Source organism: Ochlerotatus camptorhynchus, unplaced genomic scaffold (genome assembly GCF_037179485.1).
Source record: "Ochlerotatus camptorhynchus isolate MF236.1 unplaced genomic scaffold, CSIRO-AGI_Acam_v1.1 ptg000298l, whole genome shotgun sequence".
In the NCBI taxonomy this organism is placed as follows: Eukaryota; Metazoa; Arthropoda; class Insecta; order Diptera; family Culicidae; genus Ochlerotatus; species Ochlerotatus camptorhynchus.
Genome location: NW_027040786.1, coordinates 175598 through 190635, shown reverse-complemented (window position 1 = coordinate 190635; position 15038 = coordinate 175598). Strand labels below are relative to the sequence as shown.

Here is a 15038-nt window from a genome sequence, read left to right as displayed (position 1 = left end):
TACTCAGAGGTTGCCTTGATCAAGAGAATGTTTTTATGTCAAAATTCAAATTCATGCAGGTAGTTGGTCGATCTGTTGAGGTTGTCTTCGTTTCCAGCTAAGTTTAGTGTAGAAGGAATGATTTTTATCAGCACTGGTACTGACCACATGAAAGACGATCTCAGAAGGCTTAATTATTAAGTAAGGCCTCAACCGAGATGTCCAGTGAATCATGGTGATAAGTTCAATGGGCTTCAAAGGTAAGGCCCATAGACTTAATTGGATGATTTTTAGAACTTTCTGTACAAACTCCTTCAGAACTTACATTGCAAGCTCAGTATAAATGTGTGTTCAGGCCCCACTTCCGAAATTTTCTCGGCTTGTATGAGAAAGTCCTGTGGATCGACTTCCAAAATAATAACTGCATGTCATGTTTCAGTATTTTACTGGACTTGTCTCCAAACTGAAGTAACATTGCTAGTTTTGTACAAGGTTTTAAGAATTCTTTGAATTTCAAACGTGGTCTTCTAGTCGTATACTGTATTAAATTCTAAATTGATACTTGTGAAGCCTTCTGAGCATTATATTCAAATTTCTTTCCATGCAAATCTCTGAAATCGGGTTCGAAAGACCTTTAGACATGTAATCGACATGATTTGGGTTTACTCAAAGAAAATCCCTAAAATTAACATCGAATTCCTTTGCATCCACATCTGGTATGTTGCCCAACTGTCTCCAAATGTAACAGTTCCATAAATGAACAGCACAAGACCTCTCAATATAACAACAAGGCCACTGATTCACCATTTAATTAATCATATTAATTAGTCATATATAGGTTATAAATGGCCATCTGAATTCCTCACATAAGACAAGTCGGTTAAGGTACAATTCTAAAGAAATCCATGCTGGAGGTAACAGGTTCGACTACCCGTCCGGATGATCAATTTCAGGTTGGAAATTATCACACTCAGAAATTATTACCATGTTCGGTAATATTTAACCGAAATCTCAACAGCTGACGTTTGGTAAAACTTTGACCTTAATTTTAAAGCCTGTTTTACTTAAACATAATTTCAAAGCAGGTTAAACCTTATTAAAAAAAACAAATCCTGTCTTTGTAACAATTAAGCTGAACTACCTAAATTTTACCAAACAGTTCAGCTGTTGAGATTTCGGTAAACATGTTAACGATTATTTCTAAGTGTGTAGCATTGAAAAATTTCCACCAACCACAGTGGATAAACTCAATCAATTCTTAGTAGAGGGCAAGCGTAAAGATAATGAAAGCAGTTGACACACACACACACAAAGAGAAATAACTAATTTTATACGTGATTGAATCCATCTTTGACATAAAAGATGAGACGTAAACAAACATGTCATGTAATATTAAGTGCTCCGAGACTGAAAAGTCCGTTGCTCGAAGAAAAGTACGTTTGATTAAGCTACATTTCGCGTCTGTTATGACTCAAATTTATGTCAAAATTGACGTTCGTATATGTCACTCTCAGAGCACCTAAATTTACATGAAATATTCTAAATGTGCAGTCAAGGAGAACATGAATTCCTTAAACACTACTCTGACATTTTTGAACATTTTTAAATTATAATTTTAAGGGAGCCCCGTCCAGGCCATGTTAAATTGTTACCCCCTCCCACCTCTGCCCATCCCAACACGCGAGAAGCCACCCCAAGAAATAGTGAAAGAAAGAAAGCAAGAAGGTGACCCGGATCTGGCGGCCGCGCAGTTACTTCTTACTTACTGATCGCATGCCTACCACCCGTACGTGCGACTATAGTCAGTCGGATGGATGAGCCAACGAAGCTTCAAGTACCTATAATAGCTGCTGTAGTATGTGCCTCAATCGAAAGGCAACTAACCTCCAATGCAGTGGTTTACTACTGGTCCCGCTGTTGTTACTGTATAGAAATACTAGTACCTACCCACCAACAACGGTAGTAGTTGTGCTAGGTTTCAAGTTATCAACCCTCTTCATCATCGGGAGAGCAGCAGATGGGCAAGGAGAAATGCTGCTGCTGATTTCTCCTCATCAGGTTCGCTTTTGAAACGACGATTGAAAGAAACTTCTTTCTTCTTTTGTTGCAGCATTTTGCTCCTTGATGGAGATCAAGCTTCAGGGGATACACGGAGGGGTTTTTCGAGAGACATACAGAAGCTTTCCTCCCCAAATGCAACGATCGCGCGCGCTGGCAGCAGGCTGTGGAAGATCTTGCTTCTTTTCTTTTCTCGTCGTTCCGTTGACTGCTGATGCCGAGGAGCGAGCTTAGCAAGCCATGCCAGCGACGCTACGATATCGAGATAAAGATGGGCATGCATGAACCATCGCAGCAGGCAGAGCAGAGCAGAGGAACGACATGCGAAAGCAGTACGCGCTTAGTATATATGGCTAGGCCAGGTGTGAGTGCGAGTGTGAATGGGTGTGTGTGCACTACTCGCGAGCAAAGGTAACGAGTTGAAAACAGAAAATGCAATAAAAAGTCGAGAAAGAAAGCTGGTGGAGAAATTTTCTATTTTCTCTTCTGGCCTTTGCTGGCGTACAAAAGAAGTGCTTTGGCTATTAAGTGGAAAGAATTTGTAGAAATTCCCGTCTATGCAAGTGTTGAGATTTCCGAATAATGGGCAAGTTATTCGACAATTGAAGAGAGACCAGAGTAAATGAGCAAGTTGAAGGTGTAAATTATCCCATACTCAGATTAGTTACACTGATCTACACAGTACAGTTGTCCGCCTACCTGTCAGAAGCTCCTGTCAATGGCTTCTACTGATAAGCCTCCCGGCCGCACAACCTCTGTTTCCGAAAGAACATTGTTGTTTACATGAGTGTAAATTTGTCCACGTAGTAATACGTAGTGGGGCCCAGTCGGTTGCTGACAGCGAACAAGTGTTCTGTGCAACCGAGACTGTCTTGAAAATCTAATCTCCAAGCGTTGTTTGTATCAGTGCTCCGCTCCACACAAGGGGAATGCCATCGTAAGCTATTTGGTCCGACACTTATCAACTGCTGCTGACTCGGACGACCACATGACTACAAGTTTATTCTAGCCAAATATGAAATCAAAATCACCTTGCCCATTGATTGAGCCGTGTGGGATGGGACCGGGGGTTAAACAGAAAGGGGCATGAAGGTGGGGTGTAGTGGGCAAGAAAATATCACAGCTGATAAGGAGCAGATAATTCCTTCGGGGGGAGGGGGTTGGAGTGAGAGAGTGAGGTCGGTAAATGAACAGCAGAATGAGGCTTTGTTGTTGTGTGGGTTCTGAGAGTTTTGTCGATGACTTAGAGGAACGGGGCACATCATTGTATCACCATCCGTCCATGTTTGTGATGTTAGTATGATTCAGACTAATCAGATTTGGAATCTTGTTATCAAAGCTTTAGAGCAGAATGGAAATTGAATTTCGGAGAAGGCAAAAACAACGAAATTGGTATCCGACAATGCAAACCTAAGCGATTATTAATATTGATTCCTGTAGTTTCCCATACTACCTTTAGTTACGACTATTCATGTACCTAATTTTCTTAGAAATTATGGAAAAGGTTGGCATCCCTTTTACTGCTAATGGTGCTACCTTTTGGAGATCTACTGAATTTTTTTAAATCCACAAAGTGAGAATCAAGTAAACACAAAGTTTGCTAGTATTTCACCATGCGTAAGTGTACGGCAGCGGAGAAGAGAAGAAAAACACACACCCAGAAATAACGAAAACGCAAAGTGTAGCCACCGCTCCGAGCACTCCGGCGCAAAGAGCGCCACTTAGTGTACGGCTACAAATGGAAAACCCAGCAAAAAGACTAAATTCTTCTTCGTTATGTACTTCTTCATATCCTATGCATTCAATCGTGGTAAGCAAAGAACTCAAAGAAGACACTAGCTGCTTGTTGTATTTTATTCGCTCCCTGCGCCGCACGGAGTGTAACGCTCTTTGTGTCGATCGCTTTCTCGAAGATTAGTTGGAAAAGAGTGTGCGAAGCAAATGGGAGAACAACACTCTCTTTATCGAGTGTTGTTCGATGCATTCACAAAGTTGCTTTGCAAATATTCTGAGGCACTTTCCAGCCCTGCTAATGATACCTGGACTGATAACCCAAAAATATGAATCTGTGTATCAAATGGTCAAGATTGCCGAAACTTTAGGTTTCACGCAAAAGGTTTTAAATTGTAAATCGGGATGCTGCTCATCATAGATCCTTAACACTGTTAACATTTAATTAGTATTATCAAAATAATATTCAATTCAATTCTTAAGTTATATGGTGACATCAACAAAGATACAGCTGTTTTTGTGTGGCTCATTTCGATCTTTAACACCCTTTAGATTTCTAAATATCATTAGGGTCGTTCTTATTTTGGTTCTACATGTCCAAATGTTATCAAAATTTAATGTGTTCTTGCTATTACTATTACTAACAGATGCAATGTGTGTGAGGCTTTAGAAATACGTAATCATAACCCTGCTACCATGCTGGTGATGTTACCCCGATTACCCTGCTACCATGCTGGTTAAATGTGTACCCATAAAGTGTATCAGATAGCATAGTCAGTAAATACACAGTATTACCAACCAGTGGAAACTAACGATTTTAAATTGGCTCACTACTTGACTAACCAATTGGTCCCAAGCAAATCGATTAACGTACCCCATTCTAGTACTACATTATGTTTCTTTTGATTCGATATGAAAGTTTGACAAATAAAATGATGGGTTCGTGGATTTTCCTACCTTTCGAGGGGTGCATCGATTAGCTTGGGACCGAAGAGAGTACCAGAGCTGAGCCAAAAAGTTGAGCACGTTTCTTCGGGACCTTCTGGTCTTAGAGTTACCTCTATGGTATAACCAAGCTGGAGGCGGTGAGTTCGGATACCACTTCGGTCGAAGAAGTCTTTCGGGTTGAAAATTTTCTCAACTTCCCTGGGCATATACTATCATTGTACTTGCCACACAATACACAAATTCATGCATTGGTTGGCATAGAAAGCTCTCTAATGGTAACTAAAGAAGTGCATCTAGAATACTATTTTGAGAATCAGCTAAACGCTCGCTACAGAAGCGTAGAATGCCAAGAAGAAGATCAACTTCATCACAACAGAAATAGGCTGTTTAACACTTGTTTTAGTCAGCAAATATTCAGTTTGGACAGCATTAGGTCATCTACAATTAAAGATAGAGTGATATCTATTTGTAAAATTTAAAAAGAATTCGTTAAAATATTGATACAAACTTTAAACTTGTTGTGGGGCCTTTGAATCTTCATCAATATAAATAAAGTATTTTAAGCACAGGCTCATATTTTGAGGTTAAAATCGAATAAGCGCATGGCAGACATATTTCTTAATATAGTTTAATTTTTTTGAATGATCAATAATAGACTCATTGTGTATTTAAAAAAAAAAATGTTAACCGAATTTTATGATAAATTTAGTTCGAGCTGATAACTATGTTCCACTTCATTCAACACGATTGTCGGGATAAATGAAATAGCAAGAGTGAGATAAATGTTCCCCTCCGCTGATCCTGTGAGACTCGTTGGGATGACGATAACACTGACCTGATTAAGCTTAACGGGAGGCATGAGTTCACAAGATTACGTTGGGACTAGGATCTAGGGACTAGTCCCAACTTGGATGAAATGAGGATCGAAGATTGCACTCCGAAAATGATCACTCACCTATGATCCAATGTCAAGATTGATCCAATGAAGGTTCAGGTACTGAGGCACCTACCAGCCACTGGAATTTAAAACGCGTCGAATGGAATGGAGACGAACTATGAGTACAGCAAAGGACAATCAGACCTTAGACTGAATGGTAAAGTGCATAAGTATAAGGGTGAGATGTTGGTAAGTGTCTATAGTCTATACATTTTTTTTTTGTTGTAAAAGCGTATGATCAACCATCCACGAAGAAGGAGGGCGAATCAAATTGTTCCAAAATAGTCCCTTCAATTTCGAGCAAGGGAGAGTTGGCTGTATGCTCACCTTCTCATTGCCAGTTAATTAAATAAATTTTACATGCTAGACCCAAAACAAAGACTCTCAATTGGCAAGATAGGCAACTTACTGATGCTACGAACAGTCTACCCAAGTAACATTGTAAGTTTTATCATGGTTTTAAAGCATTCTACAAGTTTAAATCATGGTTTCCAGAACCCTCATAAAACTCTAATTGTTACTTAAGTAGTGAATATATCCACTTGATGCGCAACCTAGAAACTTCACAGTGAAACGGGGTACAATACACTACCACCAGAGCTGGTAAATATCACGGCCATCATGTGACGATGAGAAAACAGGACCTCTCACTATCACGAGATGAAACTACCTATCATTAGCTTTCTTGTCATTTTTCAATGATCAAGCACTCATGAGATTAATTCTTATGTGGTTTTGACATCAACATTTCTAACTGATTAAGATGAATTTAAGCAAACAACCGTATGTAATCGGTGAAGTGAATACATTTTTAAAATTTCCTCGGTACAAGTAACTTTAATAGCTAGCATGTTCTGTCATGACAAAAAAAAAATCGATGAGATTTTGAAGAAAATCTCTATTATCGTTTTCTGATCCAATGATAGTGACAGAAGTATCTCTGCAAATATCGCGTGAGATCTTCAATTGAAAATGACATTTGCCAGCCCTAACTACCACCAAATGGTTAAAAAAGTATAAGTGCGTTTCTTTTGCTTACGAGTTCATGTCGCTGATATTTGCTAGATTTGGAGGAGGTATGCTGAATTTCAAAATCAATCAGTACATTCAACAAAATCACCACGCTGAATGTATGTGAAAAGATCTAAAAGAAAACCCGTCTAGGTATTTGTAGGTGTTGGTAAAGTAGTAAAAATGTAAAATCCATGTTTACATGGATAAAGCGCCGAAACCAATAAGAATGCAAGACCAATTATTGTACATTTAGTTGAACGTTGAATCACACAGTTATGGTCATTGTAGACAGCTTTAGTCCGGGAGTTAGAAGGTGATAGCTCTATTGCAGATCCAGCAACCCATTTCAGATAGTCTGAAGAGTCACTTTCACTTACAATAAGCCTCGCATGTATGTATCACCTCTATCAATTGGATATTAGTATTACACACACACTTCCAGCTTCAAAATGTTCTTTTGAATCCCGGTACGTATTTTTTTTTTTAGATTGCAAAAAGTATTGGAGCAGCATGTTAGTTTGATCCTCCAATCCATGGGTTCCGTATTTTTGTTTTTCTCTACGCTTTGCAGCTCATTTCGGGATTCACCGGAATGATCTGTAACAAGCCTGATTTCGATTGCACTTGCTCATACACATCCTCCTTAGCACACAATGGATTCTCCTCTTCCAGTTATTTAAAAACACTTTCGAGTTTACGACTTTGCCAACTACCGAACACAGGGTATGGTGGTAATACGCGACATTATTGGAAACTTTTACTTAAATTCAACGGCCCTAAGGGAAAATTCTATCCGAAGCAAACTCGTGACAGCCAAATCGAAAATCAACTACTCTCGAGCAGAGCCTACTGCGATCTTAAACTCATTTGACTACACAGCATCTCAAATTTGAACATGCGCTTGAATGGGCAACTGTCATTAGATGGATTCTAAAAATCGTGACAAGTATTGTTTTGATTTCCGTAGTGATTTGAGATTTGGGCGTAATCATATTTGTAAACAAACACGTCAATCACCGATTTCTCGCGAATAAATCCTCATTTTCGAAAACGTATAACACTATCAGGTAGAGGATTTATTGTTCTGTTATTTGGTATAGTTTTTTAACGAGATTGGCGCGTTTGTTTACAAAAGCAATTACACCCAAATCTCAAATCACTCCGGATTTATCGATATAGTTTTGGACTATATTGGCAGAACTTGTATTAAATTTGAGTAATTTTGGTAAAACGCTCGATGTTCAACTTTTTTTTGCAGTGGATGAATTATAGTAAAACTAGTAGCATATTATAACTACAATGAGCCAAATTTACTAAAAAATGATTGGTTCATTGTTATTCCCGGAAAATATGGCTTTTGAGAAAAATGCGTTTTTTCTTCTAAAATTGCTCTAACTTCTTACACACTCAACCAAATAAGCCCAATACTACACCGATAACCGATAAATGTTTGATTAGATAGCAGCTAAAAATAAAGGTATCTGTCTACTGAAATTGTGCTAGTACAACTGTTTTCATTAAATTTAAGGAAAGCTTAACGCTTAATTTTGCGATACACTGTATGTTGATTGACTTGAAATCCCTTTCCATGAGCTTCTCACAAAACAAAGTAATACTCAACAAGCGTTCGTTCCATGATTTCAATTCTGCCATGAAGTTTGGTAGCTGTTGGAATGCTTTATTCAAAAACAGTCTCTGTCAAAGTTGAAAGGAAAGTACTAATCTAATATCAACATGAGACATGGAGCGAATTTGTTTAGCTAGAGATGCAGTATGAAAATTGAATACAAGTCGAAATTGAGCATGAATCAAGTGAGTACTTCTTTTGCCAAACTTCCAGTTTGAGAAGGGAAGGAGGGTTAACGTAGAGGCTACCCTACCTTCACTGACAAAAGAAGAGCGCGCATGACTTGCTCAAGTAGGGTTAACTACCCCATTTCCAGCGTATTAAGCACAACCCGCATTTATTTTTTCTTAATCTAGCGCATTTTAGCACCAAATGGAATGTTGTAATTACTGATGGCTTCCAAATTTATTTACCTTTCCGTACGTTCCGTAAGATTTGATAAAGAGAAACCAATCGTTGAGATATTTTCAAAAGTCTAACACTGCTTCTTGACGTCAAACTCGGCTTACGGATTCTAAACTCGGCCTAACGCATTGAAACGCCATTGAAACGCCAATGAATTCACCTCGGCCTATCGAATGAAGATAAAAATTGATTCGGTTGGAGCGCTTCTTTTGTTTTTGGGAATAATGGGTGCAAACTTTTATATCACGCATTCTTATTGACTTCGTTTGGTAGCTTATTAACTAAAGTATCGTACCAAACGCATAATAGACTTGTTAACTCTGAAATCACGGATTTATTTGAAGTTTTCTGCTCGATAGGCCCACAATAGGCGATGAGGCCGCAGTAGTTCTCTACCCTACTATCAGCGGCAGGGAATAGATCTAACACTGTATATCACTACCTAAAGTCTACCGTTGACGAAAGCATTTTTCAGCCCAAGTAACTGTTTACTAGAGTTCTGTAGACCATGATAAAACTCGATAAAACTTATAACTTACTTGGGTGGTAGGCAGTGTAGTCCATAAAAAATAACCATGAACTGACGATGAAATAACCATACAAACACATTTTATTGCTGACAATTAACCCTATTATAAATGTATTGTATTGGTCAAATGACCACAGTATGACCACAATAAGAGTACTTCCGACTGTCTTGAGGTTAGCAGTACATTTTTGTGTTATCATAATTGTCAACAGTACATCAGTTTAAAAATGTATCGGATGGAGCTTCTCAGCAATCAGTTTTAGCTACAGAACAGCTTGTGCAGGCAAATATTGCCTTGTGCAGCGAAAAGCAGGCTCATTCCGCACTTATTCAGCTTAATTAAATAAACTAACCCAATGTGTGTACATGAAACAGTGTATTTTCATTAGTTAGGATAACGCAATTGATTTTTCCCGGCTGTCCTACAACCAATTAAACTGATTTTTTGCATTGAGAATGTGATGCTCTCATTTCGATTTACCCCATGGGGTGTATGTAAAAATGTGGGGCAAGTTGAAATGCTTTAAATGTTTCGGAAAACGCATTTGTGACCGGGATTTTCTATGTCTTCTCTTAAACTAGTGATTATTCACTTTTACTAATAGTTACGCCTTCCGTTTTAACTTACCCCACACTTCAACTTGCCGCGGTGTACCTTAAGTAATTTATGGTGGCCGGAATCCAACTTCAACACGATTTATTAACCGTATATAAGCTTTATATAGCAAAACAATGTAGATGAGGGATTTTGATGGTTACTTGGGTAGTCCTTAACTACTTCAATGAAAGGAATCCGATTTACTCAAGAATCAAAGGAGGACATCTTTGCCCATTTTGCCTAATGGCTTTCGGTCTAACGGCATTTGGCCTCATCACCCGGAAAACTAAACCATTGATTCTTGTTTCAAGACCATCCTCGTTTCATGTGATCCAAGTCTTCTAACTATCAACAAAACGAAACAAGAACTAATACTCCGTTCACACTACAACCTATCTAACGTTATTCAGCCTATCTTAATATCAGAGTTCGTACATCAAGTTTTCACTGGAAATAATACGTAAGAAGTTTGATATCAAAATACTCTATATCACGATATATAGGCTATGGTGTAAACGGGGTATTAATTCTTGCTTCATTTTGTTGATAGTTAGAAGACTCGAATCTCATCAAACAAGGATGGTTTTCAAACAAGAATCAATGGATTAGCTTTCTGGGTGATGGGTCATTAGACCAAATGCCGTTAGTCCATACACCGAAAGTCATTAGGAAATATGGGTCACTAGGCTGAATGGGTTATTAAGTCGAACTTCTAATAGTTGTTCACTTTCCATCATGAGGCATCTGTATTATTCCAGATTAAGAAAATGATTAACAACAAATTAAGTTGTCAGAATAATGTCGATACACAGTTCATTCAGGATGTCAGAAGCCATTGCTGCAATATGCCAAGAAAGAACCGTTAAAGTTTCAATGATGGAAAAATCTGCTATGAAAAATATTTATCTAAAAAATCTTGAAACTCGGAAGACCTGTTCATGATTCAAAGAAGGAAAAATCTTCTACGAATAATCATTACATAAAAATGCATCAGCGGAGGTATCGCAAATCTTTCCAAGTCTCAGTTCTTAAAATTTTGTCTACGTCCATGATCATAAATTTTATCTGAGTTGCCAAATTTAGAAAAGTTTGCTAGCACGACCGAGTTTGGGATGCTAATTTATATTTCTTAGAATGAGATCTTGATAAAATTAAAGATTTTTATTTTTATCTAGAAAAATACAATTCAAATATTTAAATGATAATTCCAGAAAAAATATACTTTTATTTTGTCAAACCATGGAATCCCTTATGAAGAGCATTTAAGTGGGTTGGGCTCACCACTCAAAAGCTAATATTCAAGATTGTGTTATGTTTTCAATATCGGCCTAATGGCGTTCGGCCTAATGGTGTTCGGTCTAATGGCGTTCGGCCTAATGGCGTTCGGCCTAATGGCGTTCGACCTAATGGCGTTCGGCCTAATGGCGTGCGGCCTAATGGCGTTCGGCCTAATGGTGTTCGGCCTAATGGCGTTCGGCCTAATGGCTCTACACCATCAAAATATGCGTCTTGTGACCTGTTCTTGGCGAAATTCGAAATTCGGCCTAATGGCCCATTTGGCCTTATGAACCATTTGGCCTAATGCATCATTTGGCCTGATGACCAATTCGGCCAAATGGCGTTCGGCCTGATGGCGTTCGTTCTAATGGCGTTCGGCCTAATGGCGTTCGGCCTAATGGCGTTCGGCCTAATGGCGTTCGGCCTAATGGCTCTACACCATCAAAATATGCGTCTTGTGACCTGTTCTTGGCGCTATGGAATTTAATATTGGTTGACTAAAGGACGTGCATTTGTACTACCACTCTTCAAAGAGTAAACAGTTCGAAAAAGTAGTGTAAATTTATGTTACTATGAATAAGTGAAGCTTCATATATCCTACAAGTTTACATAACAATTTTACAATACCAATTTAAAGTTTTTTCACCCAAAATTACTAGATGAACTATCATTTATTAAGCCGTTCATATCAACTAGTCTGTGATGAGTACAAGAAAAAGGGCCGTTGGTACTATTACCCCGTGGCACGTATTACCCCAGTTCACCATTTTTCAAAATTTCTCAATAGTGATTGAATAATACAGCTCATACAGGAAATCTTATCCATCGAATGGTTTCAGTGAAACTCGTCCATCCATTTTAAGTGTAATCAACACAGTATTTACCAAGCCAGCCGTGTGATGCATTTTGGTAATAAATTAAGTAAAATTCATTCAAAACATGACACTAAAGTGAGCATCAAAATGAATCAACAACCGAAAAAAAATCCTTTGCTAACTGCACCAGCAGCATTAGTATTGATAAGCTTAAGGTGTTTCCTTGTAGAGTCCATTTTCCCATCACACCTCGCAATTTAAAGAGCACGCAACTCAAGATCTACACGTGCATTCATAGAAACCTTATTATTTTTACATGTAAAAGGACTTTACAGGGATTCACCTTAAATGGATCCTACACAGCTGAAATTGATCCACCAAACACCGCACCCAAAGATGATAAGCCCTTATTCAGTCTAATATAAAAAAAGTGCAATGAAGTTTTGTTCGGTCTCTTGTTCATCTGATTTAAAGTTTAATAATGGGGAGAAAGTTGGTTGTAAGAACGACTAATCACCTTTAAATTCAGTCTGTTGTCAATCTTCTTTCTACACCTTAAATCAGCCAACAACCAACATTTGTTCTTTCTGTTCAGCTACAATCCCAGTCAACCAGAAGTTGTATAGCAATGTACAGATAGAACCTTAATGGTACTACAGAAGTCCAAATTGCATATGAGAATGAATTTAATAGTGTTTAAGTTGTATAATATGTTATGAATCGTACAAGACTATCAAATAAATTGGATAAACTCGTAATACTTGTCAAACTGAATTTGTTATTATACAACAAATCGTATAAGATGCCACATTAAATATTTTACTAATTAATTCTCAATTTGCCCGCTAATTTCTGTATTACTTTCGACTTTTTCGTAGATTTATATGCTTGTATATCATAAAAACAACTTTGATATACATGCAATCTGGTTGACTGGGTCATTGATTGTTATGCATCACCATGATTTAATTGGTGAAAGAGATTTTGTTTTATTTTTATTTTGTTCTTGTATGATCAGGCTCCATTGCTGTAGCTTTACGGAGCCGAAAGCAAAAGATATAATATCATTCTTTTAAAAAAATTGAGTCGCCATGTTCTTCTCAATTCTAGATTCCGTTTTCATGGCTTCATTGGAACGAATTGTATCAGAACCATGAAACATTTCCATCAATTGCTTTTTGTTATGGATGCATCATTCAATGGTCGACCTACATTGATGTTCAGTCAAAAACCCTGTAAACAATCCCTTTAGTAATAAATCATACGTTTTAGGAGCTTCTGCAACGATCAACCCAGTAATAAGAACATCTATGTATACTTACAGCAATATCGGATCGATTGGCAGTTGTTGCCGGTCGGTGTGCTCGGCGTTGGGGTGCTCATGTTGCTGCTGGGTCCGTTACTGGTGACTAACATTCCGTTGCCGTTGGAGTTGGATAGATTGTTCACTAGATTGTTTCCGATGCCGACACTGATACTGTTCCCAATGCTATTCCCAATACTATTTACCATAGTATTGCCACTCGTTTTCATCGGCTGGGTCATTATTGTCGGAGCGCTAAAGTTGCCGCGTTTGATTGATTTCCTCTTCCACTGATTGAGAGAAAAGTTTAGTTTTTTTTTTTCTTCCCCCTTAGGTACTGTAACTCTTTCGAACAACTTGTTCAACACACACACTCACTCAATCGGGAAAGAACACACGACAGTGTCCTAATTTTTCTCGATTTTATTATACCTCTTCCAGCACTTGGTTGCGTTTCGCTCTTGGGCTTACGGTTTTTTTTTCTCCGTCTATTCGCTTCGCTTCACTCTTCTAGGTTCACTTCACTATGGAGACCAATCTTAGCCTACTGCTGTTGCTGCTGCTGCTGCGGATGATGAAGACGGTGATTGGTAGGAAGATCGCGCTCTGTCCGCGCAGAACACACGAACGCACAGATGAAGAAGTGACACAGAAAACAAGAATTCGTTTATAACTGTTTTAGATCTGTTAGGCCTCCACGCGGGACTGGTCTCTTTTCCTGCTTGCTTATCTGCCGTTTGCGTTTTATTGTAGTAGGAGATTCTAACTCTGATATCAGATAAGTACTATCTAATAGCATTCACTGTTTCTTTGCGTTGTTTTTCGCCTTAAAGGCCCACCAAGCCAATCGTTGGCGACACTTGATTTAAGAAACCCATTTTCTTCGGAGCACACATTTCAATCACTATAAATTCTTTTTTTTTCAATATTTACGTTCCTCGGCAGCTCTAAAATCCTTCACTTAGTTTGTATTCCTGACTATTGGCGAATGATTCTTCACATTTGTACTTTCCGTTGTCGCTTGCAGTTGCTGGGAGCTTCACTTAACTAAATCCGCTGACCTAGATCCGTAGAACCAAACTATCAAATTTCAAGAACCCTCTTCAGCTCAGAGAAGAGATTATCCGTTTTGCACTCGGAGATGCCCAATAATCTACCGACTAGACACGCGACCTGAACGCGTTCACATGCGCGCGTACACTACACTACACTGCTGGTGGAGTCGCTGAGGTCCGAAAGAAGGCCCGTCAACTTCTTGGGAGGAGGACGGAAAAAGACTTTCTTTCCTCGGCGCGGGTACGATCTAATCTGATTGGTGATTCTGCTTTCTAGCTGCCAACAGGTCCCCAAGACACCACAATTCGACGAGTCCAAAAAGCGTCCGCAGGAACTCACTTCTTCGAGAGCCGCGCGTGGGTATAAGAAAGAGTGTACCAAAACACAAGAAGAAAATCCCACCAAAGCGAACCGCAATTCAACCACCCAGTCAGTCAAGTCAGCTTTTCGCTCTTTCTCTTGGTGAGTAACTCTCCGCCGCGGCTGCAAACACTCACTTGCAGTCCCAGCTCAAATAACGTGCGCTAACACATTCATACGGTAGGTAGTCCTACAACCCGCTTAAGCTAGAAAGCTTAAATTCCTCGGAGGAAAAGTTCCACCATCAACTGCCCCCCGGAGATCTATGTATGTTAGCATGCTCGCTAGGTAAAGTGTGTTTTGATTGTTGTTTGTGCTCTTTGGGGAGAAGTTTTTTTTTCTTCGCTTGCTGCTTTAATTCGTGAGTGGTGGAACAAGAAGGCGTTCGTATTCTACACTT

At 38.9% G+C, this 15038-nt stretch overlaps 1 protein-coding gene across 2 annotated transcripts in view; it reads right to left on the bottom strand.

Moving 5' to 3' along the window:
* LOC135706938 (probable serine/threonine-protein kinase cdc7) overlaps nucleotides 1-14544 on the bottom strand; it is a 163477-nt gene extending 148933 nt beyond the window's left edge. For both annotated transcript variants that reach the window (XM_065228623.1, XM_065228624.1), the window contains exon 1: nucleotides 13242-14544. In XM_065228623.1, the coding sequence (XP_065084695.1) occupies nucleotides 13242-13464 (223 nt within the window). In that variant the 5' untranslated portion in view covers nucleotides 13465-14544. The remainder of the gene's footprint in view (nucleotides 1-13241) is intronic.
* Nucleotides 14545-15038: the final 494 nt, after the last annotated feature.